The sequence below is a fragment of the Harpia harpyja genome, chromosome 1 (genome assembly GCF_026419915.1).
Source record: "Harpia harpyja isolate bHarHar1 chromosome 1, bHarHar1 primary haplotype, whole genome shotgun sequence".
In the NCBI taxonomy this organism is placed as follows: Eukaryota; Metazoa; Chordata; class Aves; order Accipitriformes; family Accipitridae; genus Harpia; species Harpia harpyja.
This window is the reverse complement of record NC_068940.1, coordinates 53007846-53032595: the sequence shown is the minus strand read 5'-3', so window position 1 is coordinate 53032595 and position 24750 is coordinate 53007846. Positions and strand designations below refer to the sequence as shown.

Here is a 24750-nt window from a genome sequence, read left to right as displayed (position 1 = left end):
CCCCGCTCTTGGCGACACAAGCGTTTGAGAGGACGGAGTTTCGCTACAGTTGGTGGCGTGCGTTTAAAAAAAACGCCCAACACCCCCCACCGCCAAACAACCCAAAACAAACAAACAAAAAATCCCCAGGCAACGAAACGCCAAATTAAAGGGGGGGGTGGGAGGATGTCACGCTGGCGTATCGCCCCCGTCCTCCCCCCAAAAAAGCGGGACCCCGGGCTAATCCCCTCAGCTGCACCCCCTCCCCCGCCGCCTCTACTCCACCCTCAGCCAGCAACTTCTCTCCCAGCCGGGAACTCGGATCCTTTTTCCCCACCTCCGGAACAAGGTGTCTCCGCTGTCCTCCCCCAGCCCCTCGCACCGCCACCCCGCCGGCTCGGCTCGGCTCGACTCGACTCGGCCCGCCCTGCCTCCCCCCACCGCGCCACCACCGCCACGGCCTTCCCCCCGCTCGCAGCCGCTTTCCCGCCGCTGCTGCTCTCTATCTCCCTCCGCCCTGGGAGCCGGGCACTATTTCTCCTCCCCCTGCCCTGTGCGTTGGGTGCCTGTGGAATGCTGCGCGCTGCGCCCGGCCGCGGCGGCAGGATACAGACGAATCCGACGCTCACTATAAGAACCTCCTTGTGAGCGGCGCCATTTTAAGCCTCTCGCTCGGTTCGGCGGTGGGAGCAGCAGCGGTGCTCGGGGCAAGGGGACTAACACCGCCGCCTCGTACGGTCGCCATCCGGGAGGAGAGCGGCGGGGGCACCGCCGTAAGCAAAGAGCCGAGCGAGGAGGAGGCGGGGGGGGGGGACAAGGAAGGAAAGACGGACCGGACCGGGATCGCCCGGGCGGCAGCAGCAGCAGCCGGAGCCCGGGAGACCCTGCGCTCTCGCTTCCCTGCAACGTTAGTGCCACGTTATCTGGCGGGAACTCGGGGCGAGCCTGGGCCGGGTCCCCCCTTCCCCTTCCCTCAGCGGCCGCCGGTGCCCCGGGGCGGGCGCTGGCGCTGCGTCCCGCGGCCGTTGGGGGGGTCCAGGGTGTGCCCGGCGCCGAGGCGGGAAGGACGGGGGGGGGGCTGGGAGAGAGGCGGGGGGATGGTGGTGGCTGTGGGAGCAGGAAAGGAGGGCTCTTGTTTTGGGAGGTCCGGACAGCTGCGTGGTTGCAGGAGGCGGCAGCTGCAGCTCCCGAGGTGCCTCTTGGGAAGCTCGTCCTGGGGCCAAGGGCTGGTTGCTCGGGTCTGCAGGAGAAGGCGAGTCTCCGCCGCCCGTGTCCCCCTGGGTCTCTGCTCCCGGCTGCGTTTGCGGCCGAGGCCGGAGTACTTTGGTGCCTTTTTTTTTTTTTTTTTAAAGGGCGGGAGGAGGTACTGAGTCGCCGGTGGGCTACAGACCACCGTTGGTGATAGGAGGGGGAAGAGAGCGGGGGACGGGTTTATTTGTACCGAATATAATTAACTCATCACGGTCACCGCAGTCAGCGGGAGATAACTAATCTGTTGCCTTGTGGGTTTTCGGTCTCAGTTGCATGCATATTTGCTGGAGAGGTTATGCTTTTTTTGGGTGTCACCTAAATGAAGCTCCCCAGAGCTGGGAGCAATCAAATTAAGTTTTTAACACCCACGTTACCAGAGTCTTGTAGCGAATGACTTGGGACTTGGGCAGTGTGGGGGCTCGCATGCTGCAAGGGGAAGTGCCTGCTGCTTTCTGTGGCCGACTGGGGGGGGCGACGGCGGCTCCAGCCTCCCAAACTAACGCACTTCTGAGGTGTGTGAAGCAACTTGCTGTTACTCCCAGTAGGATATAGGGCACTTGTTTCTGATTTCCCGTGGAACAGGGAGCTCCATATGTGGTGTGGTTTTGTCTTGTTTTTTTTTTTTCTTTTCCCCCTGAAAAGCTCAGTTCACCTCTCTTTTGTGCATGATTGGCTGTTCCTGGAACAGTGAGGTTTCTTAAATGTAGAAAAACCTTAAATTCTTCCCTAGCTAAAACTTGATGTAGGACGTCGGGCTGCTTCTTTTTGAATCTCTTCCTGAAAACATCTACTGGAGATTTATCTCTTCTGGGAAGATAGGACAGGCTGTGAAGGTACTACGGGAAACTTGTGGCTTTAGGAACAGCAGTGTTGATCTTTGTAATCAGCTACTTCTCGATCTCTTTCTCATGGAGCAGCCATTGTTCTGACATTCTGTATATTCCAGACATCTGTGGTCCTCCCATCCCCCAAAGTATGCAAGTGGTGAATGGAAAGAGGCTGGGCTGGTATGCTGAGGTCGATGGACGGAAATCAAGGAGGGGTTTTAGTAAAACAGGATCTTTATGTGCTGAGACTATAGTAAAGGCAAAGATGAGAAAACTACCTGAAAGAGTATTGGGGTTTTCTTGATAGTAAGTTTGGACACACCAGAGAGCAATTTACCAATTTTGATTTTGCTTCTGAATGATAAAAAGGTACTACTGCAAGGCTTTAAAACGGCACAAAGGGCAAAACTTACTGGTGTTTATTGGGCTAAGTTATAATGTGAATTTCAAGTGACTGACAGTCCAGGAACCTAATGTTAATTTTGCACTTTGAATAAAAAGGTGCTGACAGCTGCAGGTATGTGGCTACTGTGTTGATTGCCTAATGTCTGGTACTGTTGAAAATTAGGCTACTTCGGTGTTAAGATCAGGCTTTAAGGGTCTCTAAATTCAGCCATTTGGTATAAAATCATGTCGAGTGTCTTGCCGTTCTGGGGTTGTTCTAAAGAAATGTCATATTTGCTTGGCTGTTAGTTCACGTATTTTCTGTTTAGGTATAAACTGATTGGTGTGGGAATGTTCATGTTGGTCTGCATGGCTGATCATTTCAAAGAGTCTAGGGGAGAAATAAGTAAAAACATGTTGATGGAAAGGACAATGCAATGCACAATAGCTTCTAAAAGCAAGGATTTAGTACCAAGTAAAGCTTGATTGAGAAAGTTCTTCAAATGTTGTTACAGCCGTAGTAAACCAAGCTTCCTTTTTCTTGCCTAAGCAATAAATAGGCTGGGCTGCTTGCTTGATACATAGTCTACTATGAACTAGTGTTCTGCTTTGACTACGTGGTGTGTCAGTAACTGGCTTATCAAATCTTGGCCGTGAAACCTGGTTGCCCTTCAGACATATGGTTTCTTTGTGAAATGGATGTTGGTTTTTCATCACCAGAAACTTGAGTTTAACTCTTCAGAACACAATACCTTAGAAAGTTAATTCAGATGTAAAGATAAGCTAGTACCAGTGGCCACCTTAACTAATTTTGCAGGGTGGAAAGGGAAGTAGCAAGCTTCAGTCTTATAAACTGAAATCTGAATGTGCAGTCTGAAACTCCTGGATAAGGATGTTTCTGCAAAATATTGTCTAGTGGGCAGACTACTGTGCAAATACAGCAGTAGTCAAAATCACTCATGTTAATTCATAGCTAAAGCTGGTAATGCAGGGCTTGTAGTGATCATGCAGTTGCTTGCAGCAAAACTTGTTCTGGGACTCTGGCAAGCTTCATACCATGGCAGGAAAATCAGGACTGGCCTTGCTTATCTTGAACATCGTACTTCATGAAGCCTGATAAAACTTTGAGAAACTGTGCAGGCAGTTGGGACTTGTCTTTAGGTGCTCACAGCATGCATTTGCAAGCTCTGAGCCCCCTGCCTTGTTGGGTGACTGTGTGGTAACTTAGAAACGGCACTGCATTAACTTTGCAAAATTCCGCAAACTACTTGGCAGTAAGTATTGCATGTGACTTTTCTTGTCTCTTTAGATAAAATTATTATCCTGGTCAGATGGGCAGAGCGGTATTGCTGACTTTCTAGTTAAGCATTGGAAGACTCATTTTGGGGGTGCTGTGATGTTATGCACCAATGGCATTGGTTAGACTTGCCAACATAAAGTAGCCTGACAGTGGTTAACTTTTAATATCCATTTCTGGCACTTGATTCCAAGGTAAAACTTGCTGTAGTCTGTGATCAGGCTTTAGCCCAAGAGGGTAATGTCTTAATACGCTAGCGTTGTGTGGCCTGTGTTGCCTCTCGGAGAAGAAAGGAGCCAGAAAAGTTTTTTGCACTGAAAGGTAACTTTGAGTGTAAGAGAGAACTAATGGAAGTCTTATTTGGGTGTTTTTGTCTGTATGGAACACCAAATTGATAAGGTGAGCAGGTGAAATGTATACCTGTAACTCAGCCTGCCCTCCTGAATCTGTTCACTCTGATTTGATGTGAAAGCAAATGTGTCCTATGCTTTTGCTGCCTTGGGAAGTATGGGTGCAGATGTTGCTTTACAGCTTCCATTACAAAAGAACTTCTTGTTGATGTTCCAAGTTGCTTTAGGAAACAATGTACACTGACTGGATTAGTACTGCAGAAGTAAAGTACTTACTGTATTACTTAATACTAAATCAACTCTGGAGCCTTGTTTAATAATTAACTCCCTTAAAGGTTGAAAGAGTTAATTTAGTGTTCTAGGTTGCTGCTTTTAAAAAGGCAGTATGAGCTAGCTGGATCTTAGTAGAGTTGGCAAATGCACAGTGTGCACTGTAAGTATATTTGCTGGAACTAGCATTTCTAGGCTGGCTCACTGTGCTAAATAGACTTCTATAAATTGGAGAAGTTTGCCAGCTCTGCACCAACTGTAGCAAGTAATTCTGTATTGTCCTGGCAACAATTCAGGTGCCCTCCAGTGGCCAGAAATCTTAACATCCTAAAGGTGCTGATAAATGCTGTTGCCTTGTCAGGTTGCCTTAATTAAAAGTGAGTTGAAGAAACATCTTAAAATGTCAGACTTCATTAGCATGTTTGTTGCTTAAACAGTACTTTTTGGAGTGTCAGTATGTCTTACTGTAAATACATAGTTATTCCAACAGACAAGCAAAGGCAGCCACTTACAGATTCGTAAGTATTTCGTGAGTGTCAGTGCAATTATGACTAATCATCCTGGTTTCTTAAACCGTGGAGATTCATGTTTAACATCCATGTTCAGGGCTGGCTACATGGCTGCAGCCTAAGAAGAAACTAGATTATGGTTAGATACTTATTGGTTTGGAAGGGAGATTGCTAAATTTTTGTATTAGAGTGGAAATGAATGGTTTTAAGTTCTACACAGACAGGATGGAAAGATACTTATGTAATGCAGTGGCTGTCAACCTTCTTGTTAGTGATGTAGGCAATCATGATAAACGACTGCAGAACCATTAAGTATCTTTTTGACACTCAAAGCTAAGTGGGCAGGAAGCTTGAGTGCTGACAGTGGTTTGTTGCTGAACTTTATTAGTGTTAAATGAAGTGTAATATAATATTTTAAGTTCTCTAAATGGTCATGATGGCAGCTTTTTTTGTATGTGGCTAGGTAAGACTAAAGAATGATACTTGACCCTGGCTACTGCCATCTCTACTGTGGATATCTTACTGAAAGTAGGAGCACATGGACCAAAAGCTGCAAATCAGTGCAAGTTTATTAGGTGGGTACTGCTGGCAAACTAAGCCTTAGCTTCAAACACTTGCTTATGCCTAACTGAGAAAGGCAGGAGTATGCATAATATAGATACCTAACTGTGTCCCACAGATAAGAGGTGGTAACTCTAAGCTGTGATAATAAAGCTGTTCTTAATGTTTTGCCCAGCCATGAAGAAACTCAAACATAATGCTGCATGAAACCCTAATTGGAAATGCTTGCTGGTGACCAAAAGATCTCAAAGTAAATCCATTGCTGAACAGAATTGACTTAGTAACTGTTTTGAGGTTACTTGCATGAGTTGGTGGTGCTTAGTTGGTCAAAACAATTAAGACATAAGAGTAATTGGGTTGATAATCTTGAACTTAATGCAAGTTCATAAACTTGAAACTGTCATACCAGTCCTTTTAATACTGAGCTGCAAACTGCTGTCAAAGGATTGATATGTACATTATGTGGAGAAGATTATTGCTTCTCAAGCTGGATGTGGAACACCTGATTAGTAGTTGAAGCAGTTCCTCACATATTGTCTTAAAATTTAAGATTTTCATCAGCTCCTCGCTTGGATAGTGAAGAAAGATATGTAGGTACTTGGAGCCAATCTTGTCTACAAATAAAGTGATAGATTTTGCTAGTGTTGCAGTATACTTGCCAGTGAAAAGCTCTCTTGAACCATTACTTTCAAACATGACCTGATAATTTCTCTGTCAGCTTGAGCACAGCTGCTGCTTATAGCTCTTGGAAACAACCAGAGATTTCTGTAGAGGACAAATGAATAGCCAGTGCAGAAAGTAGCTCTCTTTCAGAAGGTAACTTTGTTTTGTTTCCAGATCTTGTTAGAAGCTGCTGGTATACTTGCCCATGATTTTGAATACAAAGGATTGTGTTGACAGACCTCTTGCAACTCCTGAATGTTTCTTAAGGTAAAGGGCAAAATAATTGTGCTGTGGATCCAAACACTAACTTCTCTGAAGTGACAAGATCCAGTGTTGTAAGGTTTTAGCTGCTACAGTATAAGTATGGTTTTAAGTAGCAAAGAGTATGGGACTATGTGAAAAGGTGTGGTCTTCACACTGCATGGTATGCCCAGCCATGTGACTCTGGCAGCCTTAGGCTGTGGCTAGCATCAAACAAAATTCTGTAGGGCACCACTGATAGTTGTAAGAAATTACAGTGGTAGGCTAACTGCTACCAAGTACCTTCTGACCTCTCTAGGTGTCCTATCAATATGTAATTTCCACCAAAGTTGCTCTAAAATGTCCTAAAGAGTAAAGTAGTGTGCATCAAAGGTATTAGAGAACCTTTATATGATATGCCAGCTTCATTTTTGGGGAGGCTTCCTGGCAGGTTCTAAAATTTGAAAGTTCATCTCTTAGAATGATTGTGCAGATCAGTGCCCAGGTGAACTTTATTACTTTTTTAGTAACTTACCTGATGTGAGTGTTCTGAATTCTCCCACAGGTTCTCATCATTTTATAATTAGTTATCTCAGGTATTTGTTGGCTGACCATGGCTCTCAGACCAATGTTAACTGTTGCTTTATTGAAACTTCTAATGGGTTGTTTTTTAAAAGGGTACTTAAACCTTAGTACCTGTGAAGACCCTGACTAATTGCACAAGCTGTTAGTGCCTAAATGCTGTGTTAGTTGCTCAAAGTGCCATATTTCAGTGACACTCGATGCCAGCAGCTGAAAGAGATCCCATCTGGCAATGAAAACTCACCAAATCCATTTCTGATACATTTTGTTACCTGAACTTTTGGTTAGTGGCTAAAGTTGCTCTTTGGTGAACAATTAAAACTATGTATGTTCTGGGTGGCATTCTGTACTAAGGATGAGCAAAACAAAATGTGGATCTTATTACCCTTATGTTAGTCTCAAGTGCACTTGAAACTTAATGAGTTGTCACACTTGATCATTTGGCAAGCTGGCTAGGAAGTGTGATTCTTTACTAGCCTGCTGTCCCTTTTGGGAAGAAGGGGCCAGGTGAGTGTCCTGTAGTATCAGAACACTCTGTAGTGCTCCAGTCCTAAATGGAAGTGAAGTGTGGTAGAATGGAGCCTTACAGCTGTGTTGTAAAGTTCTTGTGGCCTGTTTCCCTGCCCTCTGCACGTGTGCTTAAGGCTGCATGGATTCAAAGATGAGCCTCAAGTTTTCAGACCTATAACCGGAGTCTTTCCTTCACTAGACATTTTTTGAGGAATAAATCCTTTTAATACAGCTAACCCAGTGTTTGAGTCTTGACTAGACTACCAGATGCCTGCACTTCAGTTCCATTAAGTAGTTGTAATCAACTTGGAGAAGTCTAGCAAGAACAGAAATATTTGCATGCTGTTTGCTTTAGGTAATGAGCATGTGAATAGAAACTCTACTCTGTGCTCTTAATTGGTCTTAGATTGCTGAGATGACTGAAAATAGACAGGCATTAACACTTTATTTTGTGATGTGGCATCAAAGGAACTCTTATTAAAAAAAAAAAAACAACTTACAAAAGCTAGGGTACAGAAGCTCTTCTGCCTTTATGTTATGGAAAGGAGTTCTTAGATAATTTCTAAGGCAGAAGACAAAGGCTGGAAAGCCAGAACAATTGATGTAATAGCAAACTGGGATGCCTGAAGGAAAAAAGAAATAATGATGTGGAAATGAAGCAGCAAAAAAACAGTGGCTGAAAGCAGAGGTCACTTGTTGTGAGCATTGGCATATCTGTGTGTGTGCTGTGAAATACCCTTTTTCCACTTTAATTCTGTGGATTATCTGAGCTAGCTTGTTGCCTCTTTCAGGATATATTAAGGATATTTAAAGCTTGGAAGCTGCAACCTGTTAACCTTTGAGGTCAGTAAAGCAGATAGTATTCAGGTTTCTTAATTTCCTAATGTTTGATAGGAGAAACATCTTAGACTTTCGGGTCTTATTATTTTTAAAGAACAACTTTAAATTGTTAAACTGTTGTATATTCTGGGTTCAGAGTCAAACTTGCTGTGATCTGATTAGCTAAATCTAAAATAGAACGTATTGCTGTTTGCAAGGCATCTTCTACCTTTCTGCAGGCATCAGTAGAATGCATTGCCTGAAGTATACTAGCTTGGATAAATTCAAGCTGGATGGATTACATAGGATACTGAGTTTATCACTGGTGTGAAGTATTATTGCTTAGTGGTTGGAGGGAATGATGTTAAGCAAATGTTGCTTGAGGAAATGACCGGAGCAGTTTTGTCATGAGTGAAAGTTTGAGTTTGTTCTGTTGCAGTCTAGAATCAGTAAGCTGGATTTCACTGTGGGCATGTGCCGTGGCATGCAGGTTAAGATTATTGGTAGCTCTTAGTTTTCAACAGAACTACTGAAATAGTTGAGGTTGCTACATCTTGGCATAACACTTAAATATAGTAATGCTGCTCTACCTCTTGCCATGGCATTTCTTCTGAGGTGGTAGTGAAGGCTACAGATGAGTGTTTCTATCATCTAACCCAAAAGAAGATAGAAATGTTTTAGAGCTGTAAGAACCCATGGTGGGTTGGTTTTTTCCTTTTAGAGTTGGCTGTATGGTTTGACTTGTTTCCTTTTGATGTTACATATTGTATAAATTACTTCCATTTACTTAGGATATCTTCAACTGGCCTATGACATGATATTTTTACCCAGTATTAAATATCAGCCTGCTGAAAGCAGAAGGAAGCCTGACATTAATAGGAAAAATGTGAAGTTTTATTTTCTGATTCCTGGTAGAGATAATAAGGTAAACCTGAACTTTACTGTCTCCAAAAATATCCAAGTTGTCCATTGCTTTGTTTAGTGTGATAATTTATAGCCCTGAACCATTATTTGAGAGCCATTTTTCAATGAGTTTCATAGTAGTTCTTGTCCATCCAGGTCCTTAAAACTGCTGGTGTGGGGAAGGATTTGAAAAATTGAATTTCTTAATCCAGAAGTCAGTACTGGTGAGCGACAAATTTCACAATAATCAAGCCCTCTAATGCTTGCATATAACTTCAAAATAATCTGCACTCACTGCATACAGCTATTCCTTTCAGAGTGGACAAGGTGACTGAGGACTGCAAATGCTGCTACTTTAGACAGAATATGGGAATGCTGTTCAGTACTTGTTTTGTGGATATAGAATGTATTTAAGGAAAACTGTTGTATTTAATCCTGTGTGGTACCTTTGCACAAGAATTAAATTTTTTTAAATGCATATCTTCAGAGTGAAACTCAAGCATTCTATCTGTTCCTACTTTGAAATAAAGTATCTTCTGTTCATTGTGTAGAAAAATTGTAAAACCCAACTGTCACTCCAACAGCAAGCTTCTGAAATCCCTTAAAACACACAACACAAACTGTACTTTCAGGACTTCTTACCAATCTTAGATGATACATGAAGGGCTGCCAAAATTACCTACAGTGCATACTTTACCCCAGAGCTCGATAGAAGCCAGATAAAAATCCTCAAAGTTAAGTTTTGTTTAGAATATCTGGGAGGATATGGGAGAGAGGTCTCTATCCCCATTTGGATAAGGAGTAATTAGAAGTTTACAACAGATCTCTGGTGGTAAAAATTCTTGAACTTGTTTAACCTTTGAAGATAGAAAATGAGTTTCCTAAATTGATACCTACAAGGCAAATGACATTCCTTTTAACTTCCCAGGTTACCTTGCTGCTTAATCCAAAACTAGAATTTTCTAAGTTAGAAACTGAATGCAAATACCCTGAATCATTACTTTCCACAAGTACCATCCTTGCCCATCATCTGTGGATAGGCAATCTGTAAATTGGGTTTTACAGGTCACCTGTAACTGCTCCCTCCTTCACTCCCTCTCAAATTGTAGCTGCCATGTTTTCTTCAGCTAGACAAAGATTTTGGCTTTTTTTTTTTTTAAAGTTAGTAGGCAGGTATAAACTGATTATAGGCCTCCCTGTTTGAAGGAAGAAAAATAACTTCTTTTGGGCTTCCTGTTCATCAGTTTAGTGCTATTCCTAATGAATATTAAAGTGACTATCTCAGTTGGATCATGTCTTTATAAGAATTAGGTTTGCCTGTTGCGAGAGTGCTTATAGCTGTGGGGTAGGTTAGACCAAAAATTGCTTAAGGAGACAGGTCAGCCACTTGTGCCGGGAAAGCTTCTCTGATGTTTCTACTATCAGTGTTGTCTTAAATAATTTCCCCCTGCCCTGCTTCCTTTTCTAGAAAACAGCAACAACTTCCAGAATAAGATCAAAGGATTTTTTATTTAAAAATCATTAATTGAATGTATTTCCCGCATCCTCCACTTGAAAACTAAGGTTATTAGGAAGCTTCTGCTGCATTAAGTTCTTAGATTTCTGTTCTTGGGTCATAGGAGTGAGTGCTGTAGTCATCTGGTGTTACTAGTTGTACAACCAATGTTGCCTGTATATTTTGGCTACTGACTTTCTGTAAAGCGCATAACACGGGCAACATCACTGGCAGGCAGCTGCCTGAAACAAGATCAGTTATAAAATTAGACCCAACAAATGCTTCCAGTAACACCTTGATAATGGTTGCAATAACTTCGGAGCACTTGGAGAAAAACTACTTTCCAGTGCAGGTACTTCTCACTTCTGCGTAGATGACACATGTGTTTAACTGCTGTAACTGTCACAGGAAGATTAAGATATGCTTGTTCAATGTAAGAAAATGCATCATTCAGCACTGATGGCTAATTTACAGATGCAGTTGCTTGGCCTGTCCTAGATGAGACATAGAGATGTATGAGAACATGGTTAGTAGATGTGTTCCCTGTAAATAGATTGTGGTGATCGGATGTATCAGTCTTGATTTCTCATACAAGGTTTAATAACATGGTGCTCTCAAGCAAAAGATTTCTGGAAGACTTGCAAACTTTTAAGTTTGACTTGCTTTACAAAGGGAAGGAGTCTGCTTATCAGATCAGTCAGGTATAATCTGAGTCAATCTTAGTGAAGAGATTCTATTAAGATTAAAGCAGTAACCTTGAAAGAAGATGGACACGTTTTTATTTAATACAAGCTGCAAATATGAGCTGTTTTGTAGGCTAACAAACTGGTTTAGCTGACAGTGAAAATAGGTTTATGTTAGATAAACTGCAGCAGAGGTGCAAATGTACCGTAGTCTTGATATACCAGGCAGGTAAATGTCAGGCTGATACTCCCTCCCCTAGATAGGCTATTCTCATAGTTCTTGTCCTCTTTAAGACAGAGTAGAAGTAAACAGTTCACTGTGGTCTGTGTCCTAATGGAGTTTAACAGCTTTAGAAAGAAAATTATCTAGGTTTTACTGAAGCTGTTCAGAATTATTGTTCAGAATTATTGTTCAGATTTGAGAAATGCTATGGGCTTGTTGACTTCCTTGGCATGTGCCTAACTCTTCTCCAAAATCTAAAGTTAATACCTAAGTTCTATTCATCATCAAAATACTCTTTCATTCCTGTGAAAACCAAGAAATTTGAATAGTCTTCTGTAGTAACTTGAAACTATTAGCTCATAAGCCTGCTAAGCTTGCAGAACTCTTTTTCTCAGTTTTTTAGAATTCAAATGCAAGGTTGGGACTGATGGTACACAATACAGTCTAGTGCAATGTCTTGCATTGCTCTTCAGATATGTTTAAAAAAAAACAACCCAACCTCCATTTAAACCCAAAGCTGATGCTTGCTAGTGTCATGGGGGAGGAGGTGGTTTTTAAGAAGTTAACAGCCTGTAAATCCTGGCAGTACCTCTGTATGAACTTCTCTATAACATGACATTTTTCAGAATTCAGACTTGACTTCTGAGTACCAGGTAGTCTTTAGAAATAGTGAGGTTTACAGAAGCTTGCTGTTATGATAAAGTTTGTAAAGTATACCGATTCCTTCTGTCTCTTCTTGATGGTTAAGATCTGTATTACTGACCTTGACAATGTAATGTCACTAGTCATGTGTCCTCCAATCAATTTGAATAGCTCGATGTAAAGGAGCTGGTATATGCTTCATGGTTGAAGACTACAACCTTAGTTATCTTTGCAGGAGTGCTTTTTTGTCTTTTGTTTCTACTCTCCCACCACCTCACCCCCACCCTGCATGTATTGATCCAGTTTGTCAGGAAGATGAACACGAACATTTGTACTTAGTCTGGGGTTGCTGCTCCTTTTGTAATTGTAGTGGTTAACCTTGTCAGTGACACGGAGGAAGACAAAGTCAGCAGCTTGTTTGGACTTGGTTTATCCCCTTGTAAAATGAGAAGAGAATGGGAAGGAAAATATGGGAGAATATTCAGTTATAGAAACCCTAAAACCAAACAGCATGTACCCCTTTTCCCTGGCTACCTTTGGTTTGTGGTTATTTTGAACTCTAAGGATTAAAACCAATTTCCCATCTATGTAAAAAAAATGCTACCTGGAATTGTTGGGTGGTTACAGGTGTATGAAATGCAGATTAGGATGTTAGAAACTAAGGTGCAGCTAGCAGGCTGATCTAAGGTCAGCATTTCAAAGACTGAATATCTGATTGATAATGCACTTATGGACACTTAAATCAGCATTCTTCATTGCTATTTTGTAGATGTTCTTCAGCTTTATTTTGGAATAGTGTTGCAGTCCAGTGGCTAGTCTGGTCTGTTGGATTGCACCTAATGGTACAGCTACTCTTTTGATCTCTTCAGGCTGCTGAAATTGAAACAACCATTTCAGAATGCAGTTGCTGTAAGGCATCTTCCTTCATTTGTGCAGAATTCAACAGTGGAAGGAAATTATAAATGTTGTTCCCAAGCATATTTGAATCTGAGGTGGTAGTAAATATCTCAAGACATAGTCAATGCTCTTGACTGGTTCATCTACCAGTATGTTAACTTCAAAACTAGTTTGGTGATCATTTTTATTAGCAGCTTCCTGATAGGAGGAAACAGGAACAGTTAGAATAAAAATAGATCTTCTTTTGTGCCAAGCATATTGCAAATTGCCTATAGCAGCTAGATCTTGCCCAGTTTTCTATTGGAAATGTCACATCTGACTTACAGTGAGGACTACGGGGAACAAAGATACACTTTTTACTTTTAGTGCTGTCCCACTTCTTTCTGTTTGGAAGGTGTTAGTGGGGTTGACAATGCATAAGACCTGCAGGGAGCTATCAAGCTTTTGTTCAGGCACTTCTTCCAACTTAGCGACTCAGGAGAATTTTTGTATTAATGGTGAACTGACAGCATGACTTAAGTTTTTCCTTCCCCTTACCACTGCTACTCCCAAACTCCTAACAGTGTGTTGGAAGAATCCAGCGTTTAAGGAACTGGAAAAAAATGGTTGTATTGTCACTGCATCCTCCATGCAGATTGTGAGGAGTAGGCTCTGAGTTGGCTAGTTTCTTCCAGGCTGTGGAGTAGGGACGGTTTAGGAACCTAAGTGTTTCCAACTGCATAGTGCAGGGTACTTACAGTATGTTGTGTTACATCTTAAATCAGCTCAATGCTGCTTATCTGCTGCAGATGCAGATCTACTGTCCATTTTGAAAGAGTCAGGGAAGGGTTGCTGCCAAAAGTTGTGGGAGTGCAGAGTCAGGACAAACAGCACTGGCATTTGTACAGCAAAGTAACGAGATTCCTCAGGAGCTGCTGGAGTATCCTGCAGCTGGCTCAGAGACAGTGAAATATAAGCTTGCCTCAGAGTTGCCTAACCTATTCAGTGAGACTTTTAAAACTGCAGGCCTGTCTTCTGTTTAATTATGATTTTCTAAAAAGTACTCCTGGAGGAAACTCTTAAACTGGGAAATCTGTCTTTACACAAATACATCGTCAAATGGACTTTGTTCTCCTGACACAGTACTGCAAACCTGTCCTTTAAAGAGATTAGTGGCTTGCCTTTACTTCATTGTCTAGGAATGTTTTGATCAGCATAGCTCTAACACCTAACTGCATATTGAAAGCTGATTGCTGGAAGAGATGGTTTTGCTCACTGTACTAGTTACCACTACAAATGTTTCTGCTTGGCTAGCTCGCAGAACAGGCTGTCACCAGCTCTGTGTCTGTGCTGGAAACAGTGTTGGACTGTGGGGGGAAGGGGAGCAAATGAAATAGAAGTATGACAGCTTTGAGTGACCTGTTGTGAAGCTGTAGCCTTGAATTTCTCTTTCTGGGTTAGTGAAGAGACAGCTACAGATTTATGGTACAAGTACTTCGTACTGCTTGGTGATATCAAATGGAGGTGCATACTGAAGATTTTGATAGGGCATTTGATAATATTTCAGCCTCCTGCCCCCAATTATCTTGGCTTTTTGGGGGGGGGGGGGGGGAAGCGAGTTTGGTGACTTCGTGTGTGCAACTAAAGGAGAGCATTTGTTTATAAGGCATGTTCAATTTTCAGTTTAACTTCAAGGAAGAGTATTTTTGCATAGGAAGAAACCTTTCTTCTTGTGGTACAGGAAAGGCATAAAGGAAGAGGTTCAATTATAACTCTTTAGGTAGTCTTTGTACCACTGAATAATAGCAGCTTGCCTTAAATGGTCATTTCAGCTTTCCCTGTGAAAATCCATGTTGTAGCCCTGTATCAAGTGGTTTTGCTAGTATCTTAAGAGTAGTTGTTTTTGAGGGAAAGGAGGAAGAATGACATGTAGCCCATGTCTTTGCGGCATGTCCAAGCTGTGGAATTTAATGTCTGGACTTCTTATGCAAGGATAGAGAAGTAAAAAATGGCTCTATCACGGTCAGTCTTCAATTCTTTTTCTCTTCCAGCTTTAAGAGGAGAATATATCTTACATATAGTCTGCCAGAAAAAGTCTGGGTGACATATCTCATTCTTTTGGATCTCTGTCCATGGGGGTTTGCTAATTAGCATTTAAATATACTTACTGTAGTAATGAAATGGCAAGATGTGCGAAGTCTTAGTTTGCAATTCTAGTGTTCTAATATGAAATCCTGTCTTACTAGCTCTGATTAGTGTTTAATAAGTTCTCACCTTGCTCTTTTTTAGGGTCTCTGAAAGGTAGCAGGAAGGAGTTCTGGGAGCACAACAAGGAACATGGCAACCCAAGGTATATAATGCATTACAATTTCTGTTATTAGAATCTAGCAGTTCTAATAAAGAGCAGTTAAACTGGCTACTTGCTTTGCTTTTTTTTAACTTTTTAAAGTCACTTGGGTTGAATAATGTCTGCACTACTACAGTAGTTAATACCTTACACTGGAACTCAAACCTGCAGACAAGTTTGTCATCGTAAGCATTTTGGGTCCCTTAAGTACAGTCAAGTACATCATCATGGTATGTGGAAAAAGGAACCTTTAAGCAGTAGACAAACAATAGCAGTGATTGCTCTGCCTGTTAGTTGGGCTTATAGATGTCTGCACTGGTTTGACATAAAGCCTCAGTTTAAAAGTGCTGTCTTGCTTGCAGTGCTACCTCAGCTGGGTTGAGGTATTTGTTTATAACAGTTTATTTTTGTTTAAAACCTGTGTGATCTCTTGAAGGATTAATACATGCTGGAGTAATTGAACTAAACTTAATTGTTTAACAATGATTTCTTACAGCTGACTTGATGGAGTTGGATATGGCAATGGAGCCAGACAGAAAAGCAGCAGTCAGTCACTGGCAGCAACAATCATATCTGGACTCTGGTATCCATTCCGGTGCCACAACAACTGCTCCCTCCTTGAGTGGCAAGGGAAATCCTGAAGAAGAAGATGTGGACACAACACAAGTGCTGTATGAGTGGGAGCAGGGATTCTCACAGTCCTTTACCCAGGAGCAAGTTGCTGGTAAGGCCTTTTCCATTACACTGGTTTGCTTAGACACACAGCTTAACAATACAGAAACCGAAATACCAAATTATTACCTATCTAGAAGATGAGCTTTTTATTCCTAGTTTTGAGGTAACGACTTGCCTTGTTTTTCAGATATTGATGGCCAGTATGCAATGACTAGAGCTCAGAGAGTGCGTGCAGCTATGTTCCCTGAAACACTGGATGAAGGAATGCAAATCCCATCCACGCAATTTGATGCTGCTCATCCAACTAATGTGCAACGCCTGGCTGAGCCATCCCAGATGTTAAAACATGCTGTTGTTAATTTGATAAACTACCAAGATGATGCAGAACTTGCAACTCGTGCAATCCCAGAACTGACCAAACTGTTGAATGATGAGGACCAGGTAAGCATTTTCTTTGCCTCAGTGTAGCTTGCTTTGTGGGGCTGCTTCAATGACCTTAAAACTAAAAGCTTTCTTCAAATATTTCTGTAGGTGGTGGTGAACAAGGCTGCAGTTATGGTTCATCAGTTATCCAAAAAGGAAGCGTCTCGCCATGCTATTATGAGATCTCCTCAAATGGTGTCTGCTATTGTACGTACGATGCAAAATACAAATGATGTGGAAACAGCCCGTTGTACTGCAGGTACACTACACAACCTCTCACATCACCGTGAAGGCTTGTTGGCAATCTTCAAATCAGGAGGCATCCCTGCTTTGGTTAAAATGCTTGGGTATGTGGACTGCTAAGATGGTACTTGTGTTTTTTAGTTGGTACTGGTAGGTGCAGTTACGAGTTTTTTTTTTTTCCTTCTGTAGGTCTCCAGTGGACTCTGTGCTATTCTATGCCATTACAACTCTTCACAATCTCCTGTTACATCAGGAAGGAGCCAAAATGGCGGTCCGTCTAGCTGGTGGGCTGCAGAAAATGGTTGCCTTGCTTAACAAGACAAATGTCAAATTCTTGGCCATCACAACGGACTGCCTTCAGATTTTAGCATATGGCAATCAAGAAAGTAAGGTAAGTGCCTCTGCTATTGAAGCACTTAAGCAAGCTTGCTGTGAATGGCCTAACAGTTCCTGTGTACCGACCTCCTTATTCTGAATCTTCAGCCATGTTGGGCTTTTGCCAGTCAGTCTTGACATTGCAAGAGGTGAGAGATGTAGGAATTATTTTGCGGAAATGCAGTTGTGCTATAGTGAGACTGCAAAACTTATGGACCACACCAGCAGATGTGAATAGTTTTTTAGAGATCTGTAACCTATGGTGGGTGTAAGCCAGCAACAATTACTACCTACTGACATGCACAGGAAGTGACAGATAAATGTTGTTTTTGCTGTCTTTCAGCTGATTATTCTGGCAAGTGGTGGACCCCAGGCTCTAGTAAACATAATGAGGACCTATACTTATGAGAAACTATTGTGGACCACAAGTAGGGTGCTGAAGGTGTTGTCAGTCTGCTCCAGCAACAAACCTGCTATTGTTGAGGCTGGTAAGTACCTTGTACCCACAGTAACTTAAAAAGCCGTACAGTACTTCAAGATCAGTACGTTCCACACAAGAATAGAAACTGCTAGCATTGAAAATTGGACTTGGATTGGTCCTTCAGTCCATAACTAGTTTTGGAGGCCTTTAGTATAGAGAAGTATAAAAGGCAGTCTGTTTTAAGTAAGTCTGTGATGATGTTAGCTGGGTGGCTGAGCACTGTCAGAATGGTCCCCTTAGAATATGCATACATTTAAAAGACCCAGTGTCACAAAGAGAATATCAGGGTTTTTCCTCTAATGAAGAGTTAGGGCCTAGCCATATTACGTTACTAATGCCAAGAAGGATCTAGAAGCTTGTGAGATACGCACTCAGACTTCAAGGAAGAGAAGGACCTGACTGTTCACAAGATGAGCACCTGAGTAATGGTGTCAAATCTGTACCATCTTCTAGGTGGGATGCAAGCTTTGGGACTCCACCTCACAGATCCAAGCCAGCGTCTTGTCCAGAACTGTCTCTGGACTCTGAGGAATCTGTCAGATGCTGCAACAAAGCAGGTAAATGGCTCTTCTAAGGGATCGGGATCAAAAGCCAACATAGTGGAAGAGGAGAGAGACTAAATTTTTCTTCCCCCTTTTTTTGCAGGAGGGCATGGAAGGCCTTCTAGGAACTCTGGTTCAGCTTTTAGGATCAGATGATATTAATGTTGTGACTTGTGCTGCTGGCATTCTTTCTAATCTTACCTGCAACAATTACAAGAACAAGATGATGGTGTGCCAGGTTGGTGGCATTGAGGCTCTTGTGCGCACAGTTCTCCGGGCTGGAGACAGGGAAGACATCACAGAACCTGCTATTTGTGCGCTCCGTCACCTCACGAGCAGACATCAAGAAGCTGAGATGGCTCAAAATGCAGTACGTCTCCATTATGGACTCCCAGTGGTGGTTAAACTGTTGCACCCACCATCACACTGGCCTTTGATCAAGGTAAATAATGGTTAGCAGCTTTCAGCGTAGAAACTGGTGCGCTTTTTTATGTAACTTTAACTGTGAAAAATACTTTGTTTCCAAGGTGTTGGGGAATGTAATTTGTCTGATGGGAAAGTTGCTCCAATTGAGCAACTTAGTGTTGTCTCCTAGAGGTTTAAGCATTTGGGATCAACTGATGAAAAAAAAAAAAAAATCTCTTAACAGCAAGTGCACCAGTCATGCTCTTTTATTCCCCGCCCCCTTTCTTAATTGTAGGCTACTGTTGGTTTGATCCGCAATCTGGCGCTCTGTCCTGCAAACCATGCCCCACTGCGTGAGCAAGGTGCTATTCCAAGGCTAGTTCAGTTGCTGGTTAGAGCACATCAAGATACCCAGCGACGTACTTCTATGGGTGGGACACAACAGCAGTTTGTGGTAAGTGGCCACTGCTAACTGAAGTTATGTGTAAAACTTGTCTCCAAAACTTCTCATTTGTCAGCGTGCCTCGGCCATGTATTGGTCTAAATAGCTGTTGTCTTATCACTTGCTCTAATTCATGTTACTCTCTTGGTGTGCTGATAATTCTGTCTGGGCAGACCTGAAGTTTTTCTTAAACAAGAATACCAAAACCTAGGTTCTTGGTTTACTAAGAACCTCTTAAGCATTTAATTCTGGATGCTATAGATCACAGAAATACTGGTTTTGCCTACTCTGGCAAGGCAAGTAGCCTCTCTGGCAAGGAAACCAGAACTGTCTCATCCTTCTCAGAAGTATGGGTTTAAGAATGCTATCACACCTTATTGTGTATTTTCAAGGGTGCTTGGAGTTGTAAAAGTTGTACAGGCTCCATACTTGTTACCTGTTTGGGTACCAGGTCAGTGTGGCAAGATCAGTCTTGATTCCCCCCCTCTGCCACCATTAAACACATTAACAAAGGGAAAGTTGCCTTAGCATGGGCAAATGGAAGCAGTACCTACTAGTACAGGAGTGCAGTTAATACTTGTAGAGGCAGGAGGGGGCCTCTTTGTTACTGATAACCAGTTTCAAACTCAGTAAACTGCCAAGCTAATCCAGCTTGGGGGGAAAAAGAGACAGTGTTGTCAGATGTGAAGTTCATAATGAACTGAAATAAAAATGAGACCACTGGGAGGAGTTCCACTGAGATGCTTCACTTGCTGAATTTAGTTGGATAAACTGGGCCAACTCCTAGCAGGATTGGATGTTAAGTTTGAAGGCCAGCAGTAGATAGCGGATATGAGCCCTGTTGTGGGAAGGGGTTATGTGCAGGGGACAAGTTTGGTTGGGTTGTTGACAGGCTGATCAGCTTTTTATCAGTCATTTTAGAAGATAGCATGCAATATCTCAATTTCAAAAAACGCCTTTTCTTTCCTTAACTAGGAGGGTGTGCGTATGGAAGAAATTGTCGAGGGCTGCACTGGAGCCCTGCATATTCTTGCACGTGATGTTCATAATCGAATCGTAATCAGGGGTCTAAATACAATTCCACTATTTGTGCAGGTAAGCAAGAGCTCAAGACAATGCTATAGCACATACTAGGAAAACTGGTAAAATGGCTCTTACGCTTCCTTGGTAGGACTACTAAGTCAGATTGTGCTGAGGAGCTCGTTTCAAGTAGAAGAGCTAAAGAACCCCTTGTGTTTTGGTTGCAGTTGTTGTACTCTCCCATTGAGAATATCCAGAGAGTAGCTGCTGGTGTACTTTGTGAACTGGCTCAAGACAAGGAAGCAGCTGAAGCAATTGAAGCTGAAGGTGCAACTGCCCCTTTAACAGAACTGCTTCATTCTAGGAATGAGGGTGTTGGTAAGTGAACTTGAAAGATAGGTTTCATACTTGTGTTAGAAAAGTTGCTAGAAGACTCGACCTCTACTAAAATCACTCTTGCTTTCAAAAGCAACATATGCAGCTGCAGTGCTGTTCAGAATGTCTGAGGACAAACCACAAGACTATAAGAAGCGACTTTCAGTTGAATTGACAAGCTCTCTGTTCCGGACTGAGCCAATGGCTTGGAACGAGGTGAGTCGTGTCTTTTGTATTAATGGTTCCTTGAGGAGACTTTATGTTCAGGTCCTCCCTTCTTCCAGTAGTGAAGCGTAGATGCCATCAGTGATACAGGCCCAGCTTTGCACATGGCTGTACCTTCTTTACTCTTGCTACATATTCAGGTTCAGTGAACCTGTGGCAAGCAGCCTTAGAGCTGCTTCTTCCCTTGCAGATAGGAAGAGTCCATTCTTGACTGCTGCTAAAATTTGTAATTTTCATTATGTTAGCATGCAAAGCTCTATAGAAGAACCTTGTATGCTTCTTTGTTGCTTGTCAGAACCTAATGAACTCTGAATGCAAAAACTGAGGCATGAATGATAGGACGGAATCATAAACATTAAACATATCTTGTAAGGCTTCCATCAAGCAAATGGTGTAGGGCTAGTAATCTTGGGGTGGGAATGCAACTTGTGTTCTCCTTAGAACTGAGCTTTCAGGCTTGAATATGTTTGCAGGCTGATTATCACACTGCCTTTTTTTGTGCTTAAAGGGCTATACAGTGCATTGAGACTGAAAACAAACTGTGTACATGGGGTAGAGGGAAGGTTTCATGAAGTCTCTGTCTTCCCCCAGATTCTTAAGATTCAGGAGCCTAGCTTGTCTTACCATGTATGTATTTACTAAATAAAGGAACAGTAGCCTTTGATTTGTACTATTTCAGTGCTTGCTTTTCTGTTTTCCTAAAATCTCTATCTACCACAGTAATGTGAAAAAAAAAAAAAGCTAAAATGGAGGATCTCTTTGAGATTGGAGTTATGTAGTTGCACTACAGACACAATTTATTCTGTAATTGTGCAAACTGGGAGATGTCCCTTCAGAACTCTTAAAAGCTCTATTGCTGGCTCAGGAACTTCTGAACAGCTGACTTGCAGGAGCTGGGGCAGGTGTACCTGAGGGTGAGTGTTCCTAGAGCTGCCCCATCTCTTTCATTCCCAAACAGAACTCTCTTTCCAGTGATCTATGGATTCCTATGCGTAAATCTGGCTGTTGTATATTGGATGCAGATGCTTAGATAAAAAAGGTGTTCCATGTTCGCGAAAGTAACACGCTGCAGTGCTCACTGCAGAAGAGTTGCTAAAAAGGGATCTGGGGCAAGCTTCAGAACTTTTTAAACTCAGAATTACTAGTGCTGGCCCCAAAACCTGATGTTAAAACTGTTTAACTTTTTGTCTACATCTAGACAGCAGATCTTGGACTTGATATTGGTGCCCAGGGAGAACCTCTTGGATACCGCCCAGATGGTATGTCTCTTCTGTTCCCCTTGACTAAACCCAAGTTGGATGAAGTCAAGTCATAGATTTTTAAAGGAGAACTGCAAATGAGCAAAGAGTGAATTAACTCTTCAGCAATGTATTGCAAACTCACAGGCAGATGGGGAACTGCCAGTTCAAATAACCAGTTTCTGCAACACCACTGGCAGCACTGAAGTGGGAGCTGTATGAACGTGCAAAACTGGTGTCTCTTGTCTGAGTCTTGTGGGAGAATGTCCTGCTGAGCTGTTGTTTCCAGAAATCTTCTACATTCTTTACAAATGGACTTGACAATTCCAATAGTGCAGTTTTTCTTTAAAACAAAAAAGCTGGTATTGAATGTGTTAGTCTGTAAGTGTCTATAGACTTGAATGCAAGCCTATCCCTAAGGATTCTAAGCTATTTTTGACTAGTCTTTCAGAAGCCAGTCCACAGTCTTGGAGCCTGGTTTTGCTGCAGTATTGTTGAATTTTAGTACTGTTGATTGTGCAGACTAATGGCTTGGCTGGAATCTGCTCGTGCTTCTGCCTGCAGTGTGCTTTGTCTGCAGAATCGTACTGGAAGGCTGTTTCGAACAATGGAATAGCCATTAAGGGCAGGCCACAGATTGTTTTGAACTTGGCTGAACTAGAAAAAAATTAGATGGCTACAAAGATCTTCTCACACACTGATACTTGCAGCTTCTGATGCATCTAACATCTGTTAACATTATGCTTTTTTTCCCTCTGCCACCTTTAACTTTCTTAGATCCTAGCTACCGTTCTTTCCACTCTGGCGGATACGGTCAGGATGCCTTGGGTATGGACCCTATGATGGAACATGAAATGGGTGGCCACCACCCTGGTGCTGACTACCCAGTTGATGGTCTGCCAGATCTTGGCCATGCCCAGGACCTTATGGATGGGCTGCCTCCAGGTGACAGTAATCAGTTGGCCTGGTTCGATACTGACCTGTAAATCATCCTTTAGGTAAGAAGCTCCAACCTTGAATTTAAAAACAAAACAAAAAGAGAAAAACAGATGACTGGACTGAGGACTTGGTTGGCAGGGAGGGATTGGCTCAACTGGGTGCCACAATAATGAATAAGCGCTCTGGAAACACATGATCAGTACACTCCAAACTGACTTCTGCCATGAAGTGTGGAAGTAATTAACTGTAATAATGTCTTGTGCACTGGCTTCATGCAGTCTTGATGTGTTAAAACAGGCATTTACTTGGGAGCACTGACACCTGTTTTTTTTTCCTCTTTGCAGCTGTATCATCTGAATGAACTTGCATTGATTGGCCTGTAGAGTTGCTGAGAGGGCTCGAGGGGTGGGCTAGTATCTCAGAAAGTGCCTGACACACTAACCAAGCTGAGTTTCCTATGGGAACAATTGAAGTAAACTTTTTGTTCTGGTCCTTTTTGGTCGAGGAGTAATAATACAAATGGATTTTGGGAGTGATTCAAGAAACGAAGAATGCACAAGAATGAATTGCAAGATGGAATTTATCAAACCCTAGCCTTGCTTGTTAAAAATTTATTATTTTTTTTAAATCTCTGTAATGGTACTGACCTTGCTTGCTTTGGAAGTAGCCTTTCTTTTTGCAGTAATTGTTGTTAGTTTTTTTTAAAGTCTCTCGTAGTATTAAGTTATAGTGAATATGCTACAGCAGTTTCTAATTTTTAAGGATTGAGTAAAGGTGTAGAACACTAATTCATAATCGCTCTAACTGTATTCTGAATAAAGCGTAACATTGTGTAGCCTTTTTGTATAAAAAACTAGACAAATAGAAATGGTCCAATTAGTTTCCTTTTTAATATGCTTAAAATAAGCAGGTGGATCTATTTCATGTTTTTGATCAAAAACTTTATCTGGGATATGTCTGGGTAGGGGCCAGTAAGAACTGTTTATTTGGAACCTTGTATTGGACAGTTTACCAGTTGCCTTTTATCCCAAAGTTATTGTAGCCTGCTGTGATACAGATGCTTCATGAGAAAAATGCAGTTATAAAATGGTTCAAAATTAAAGTAAACTTTTAATTGACTCTGTGTCAAATTATTTCAGATCAGAAAGTGTATTTGTCTCTTAAGTTCTCTGAAACTTGTTCTGGACTTGCACACCACCTTCAGTATGTCAGATGAGGAAGCCAGAACTGTTGCCCTTTCATCCTGGTAAGGAGCAATTACCCTTCAGAGAGCCTCAGCTCCAATGACAAGGCTTTCCTACTGGGGTCCTCTGAGGGGGCATTCTTCCCCTTGCCCTGCTGCTGCTTTGCTTTGGCCCCTTCCTCAGCATGGGGCAGGTCTAGCCAGAGGTGAGGTAACTACCCTTTGTGCCTGGCCTGCCAGCCATGTGCTCACTTCTGGGCTTCAAAAAATGAAAACAGCATATTGCTTCAGCTCACTTCAGATGCGTGCTGTCACTAGGGTCAAATGAAGAGCCTTTGCTCAAACTGTGAGCTGGTTCAGTAGCTGAAACCCAGTTACAGTGCCTGAAGACTGAGGACACCTGAGTGAGGTAGAGAGATAGGAGCTGTGTGTGACTGACTTCTCTGGAGGCAGCACCTGTGTGGGTGGAAGGAGGGAAAGGGGATCTTAAACTGCTGGCTAATTCATAGACTCTGCACGGTGCAGCTGTCAGTAGCCTCTGCTGAGTGCAAATGCTCCCAGACACCACTTCCTTAGTGCAGCAGTTTGCCAGCAGAAGATCAGAGGGGGTCTTGGCTGCAAAGGATCATAGCTCAAGTTAGGATCCCAAGATGATGAGAGCTGAACAAAACTACAGAATGGACTGCCCCCCCCGTTTGGCTTGCAGAGCAAAGGCACTGCAGCAGCAGAGGGGCAAGTCTCACCCACGCTCATGCTAGAAGACCATTACTATA

General features: G+C 42.4%; 1 protein-coding gene across 5 annotated transcripts; it reads left to right on the top strand.

Annotated features, from left to right (window-relative positions):
- The first annotated feature begins 38 nt into the window (after positions 1–38).
- CTNNB1 (catenin beta 1) lies at positions 39–23910 on the top strand. 5 transcript variants are annotated; one of them, XM_052794446.1, is made up of 16 exons: positions 39–57; positions 15354–15414; positions 15908–16135; positions 16274–16527; positions 16618–16856; positions 16942–17143; positions 17471–17615; positions 18062–18165; positions 18254–18592; positions 18851–19009; positions 19973–20092; positions 20245–20395; positions 20487–20608; positions 21816–21876; positions 22633–22853; positions 23139–23910. In XM_052794446.1, the coding sequence occupies exons 2-15, from the start codon at positions 15402–15404 to the stop codon at positions 22839–22841; spliced, it is 2346 nt and encodes a 781-aa protein (XP_052650406.1). In that variant the 5' UTR covers positions 39–57; positions 15354–15401; the 3' UTR covers positions 22842–22853; positions 23139–23910. The 5 variants fall into 5 exon arrangements, with proteins under 5 accessions (XP_052650406.1, XP_052650389.1, XP_052650413.1 ...); XM_052794429.1 differs by lacking the exon at positions 39–57 and adding an exon at positions 629–752; XM_052794419.1 differs by lacking the exon at positions 39–57 and adding an exon at positions 634–886.
- Positions 23911–24750: the final 840 nt, after the last annotated feature.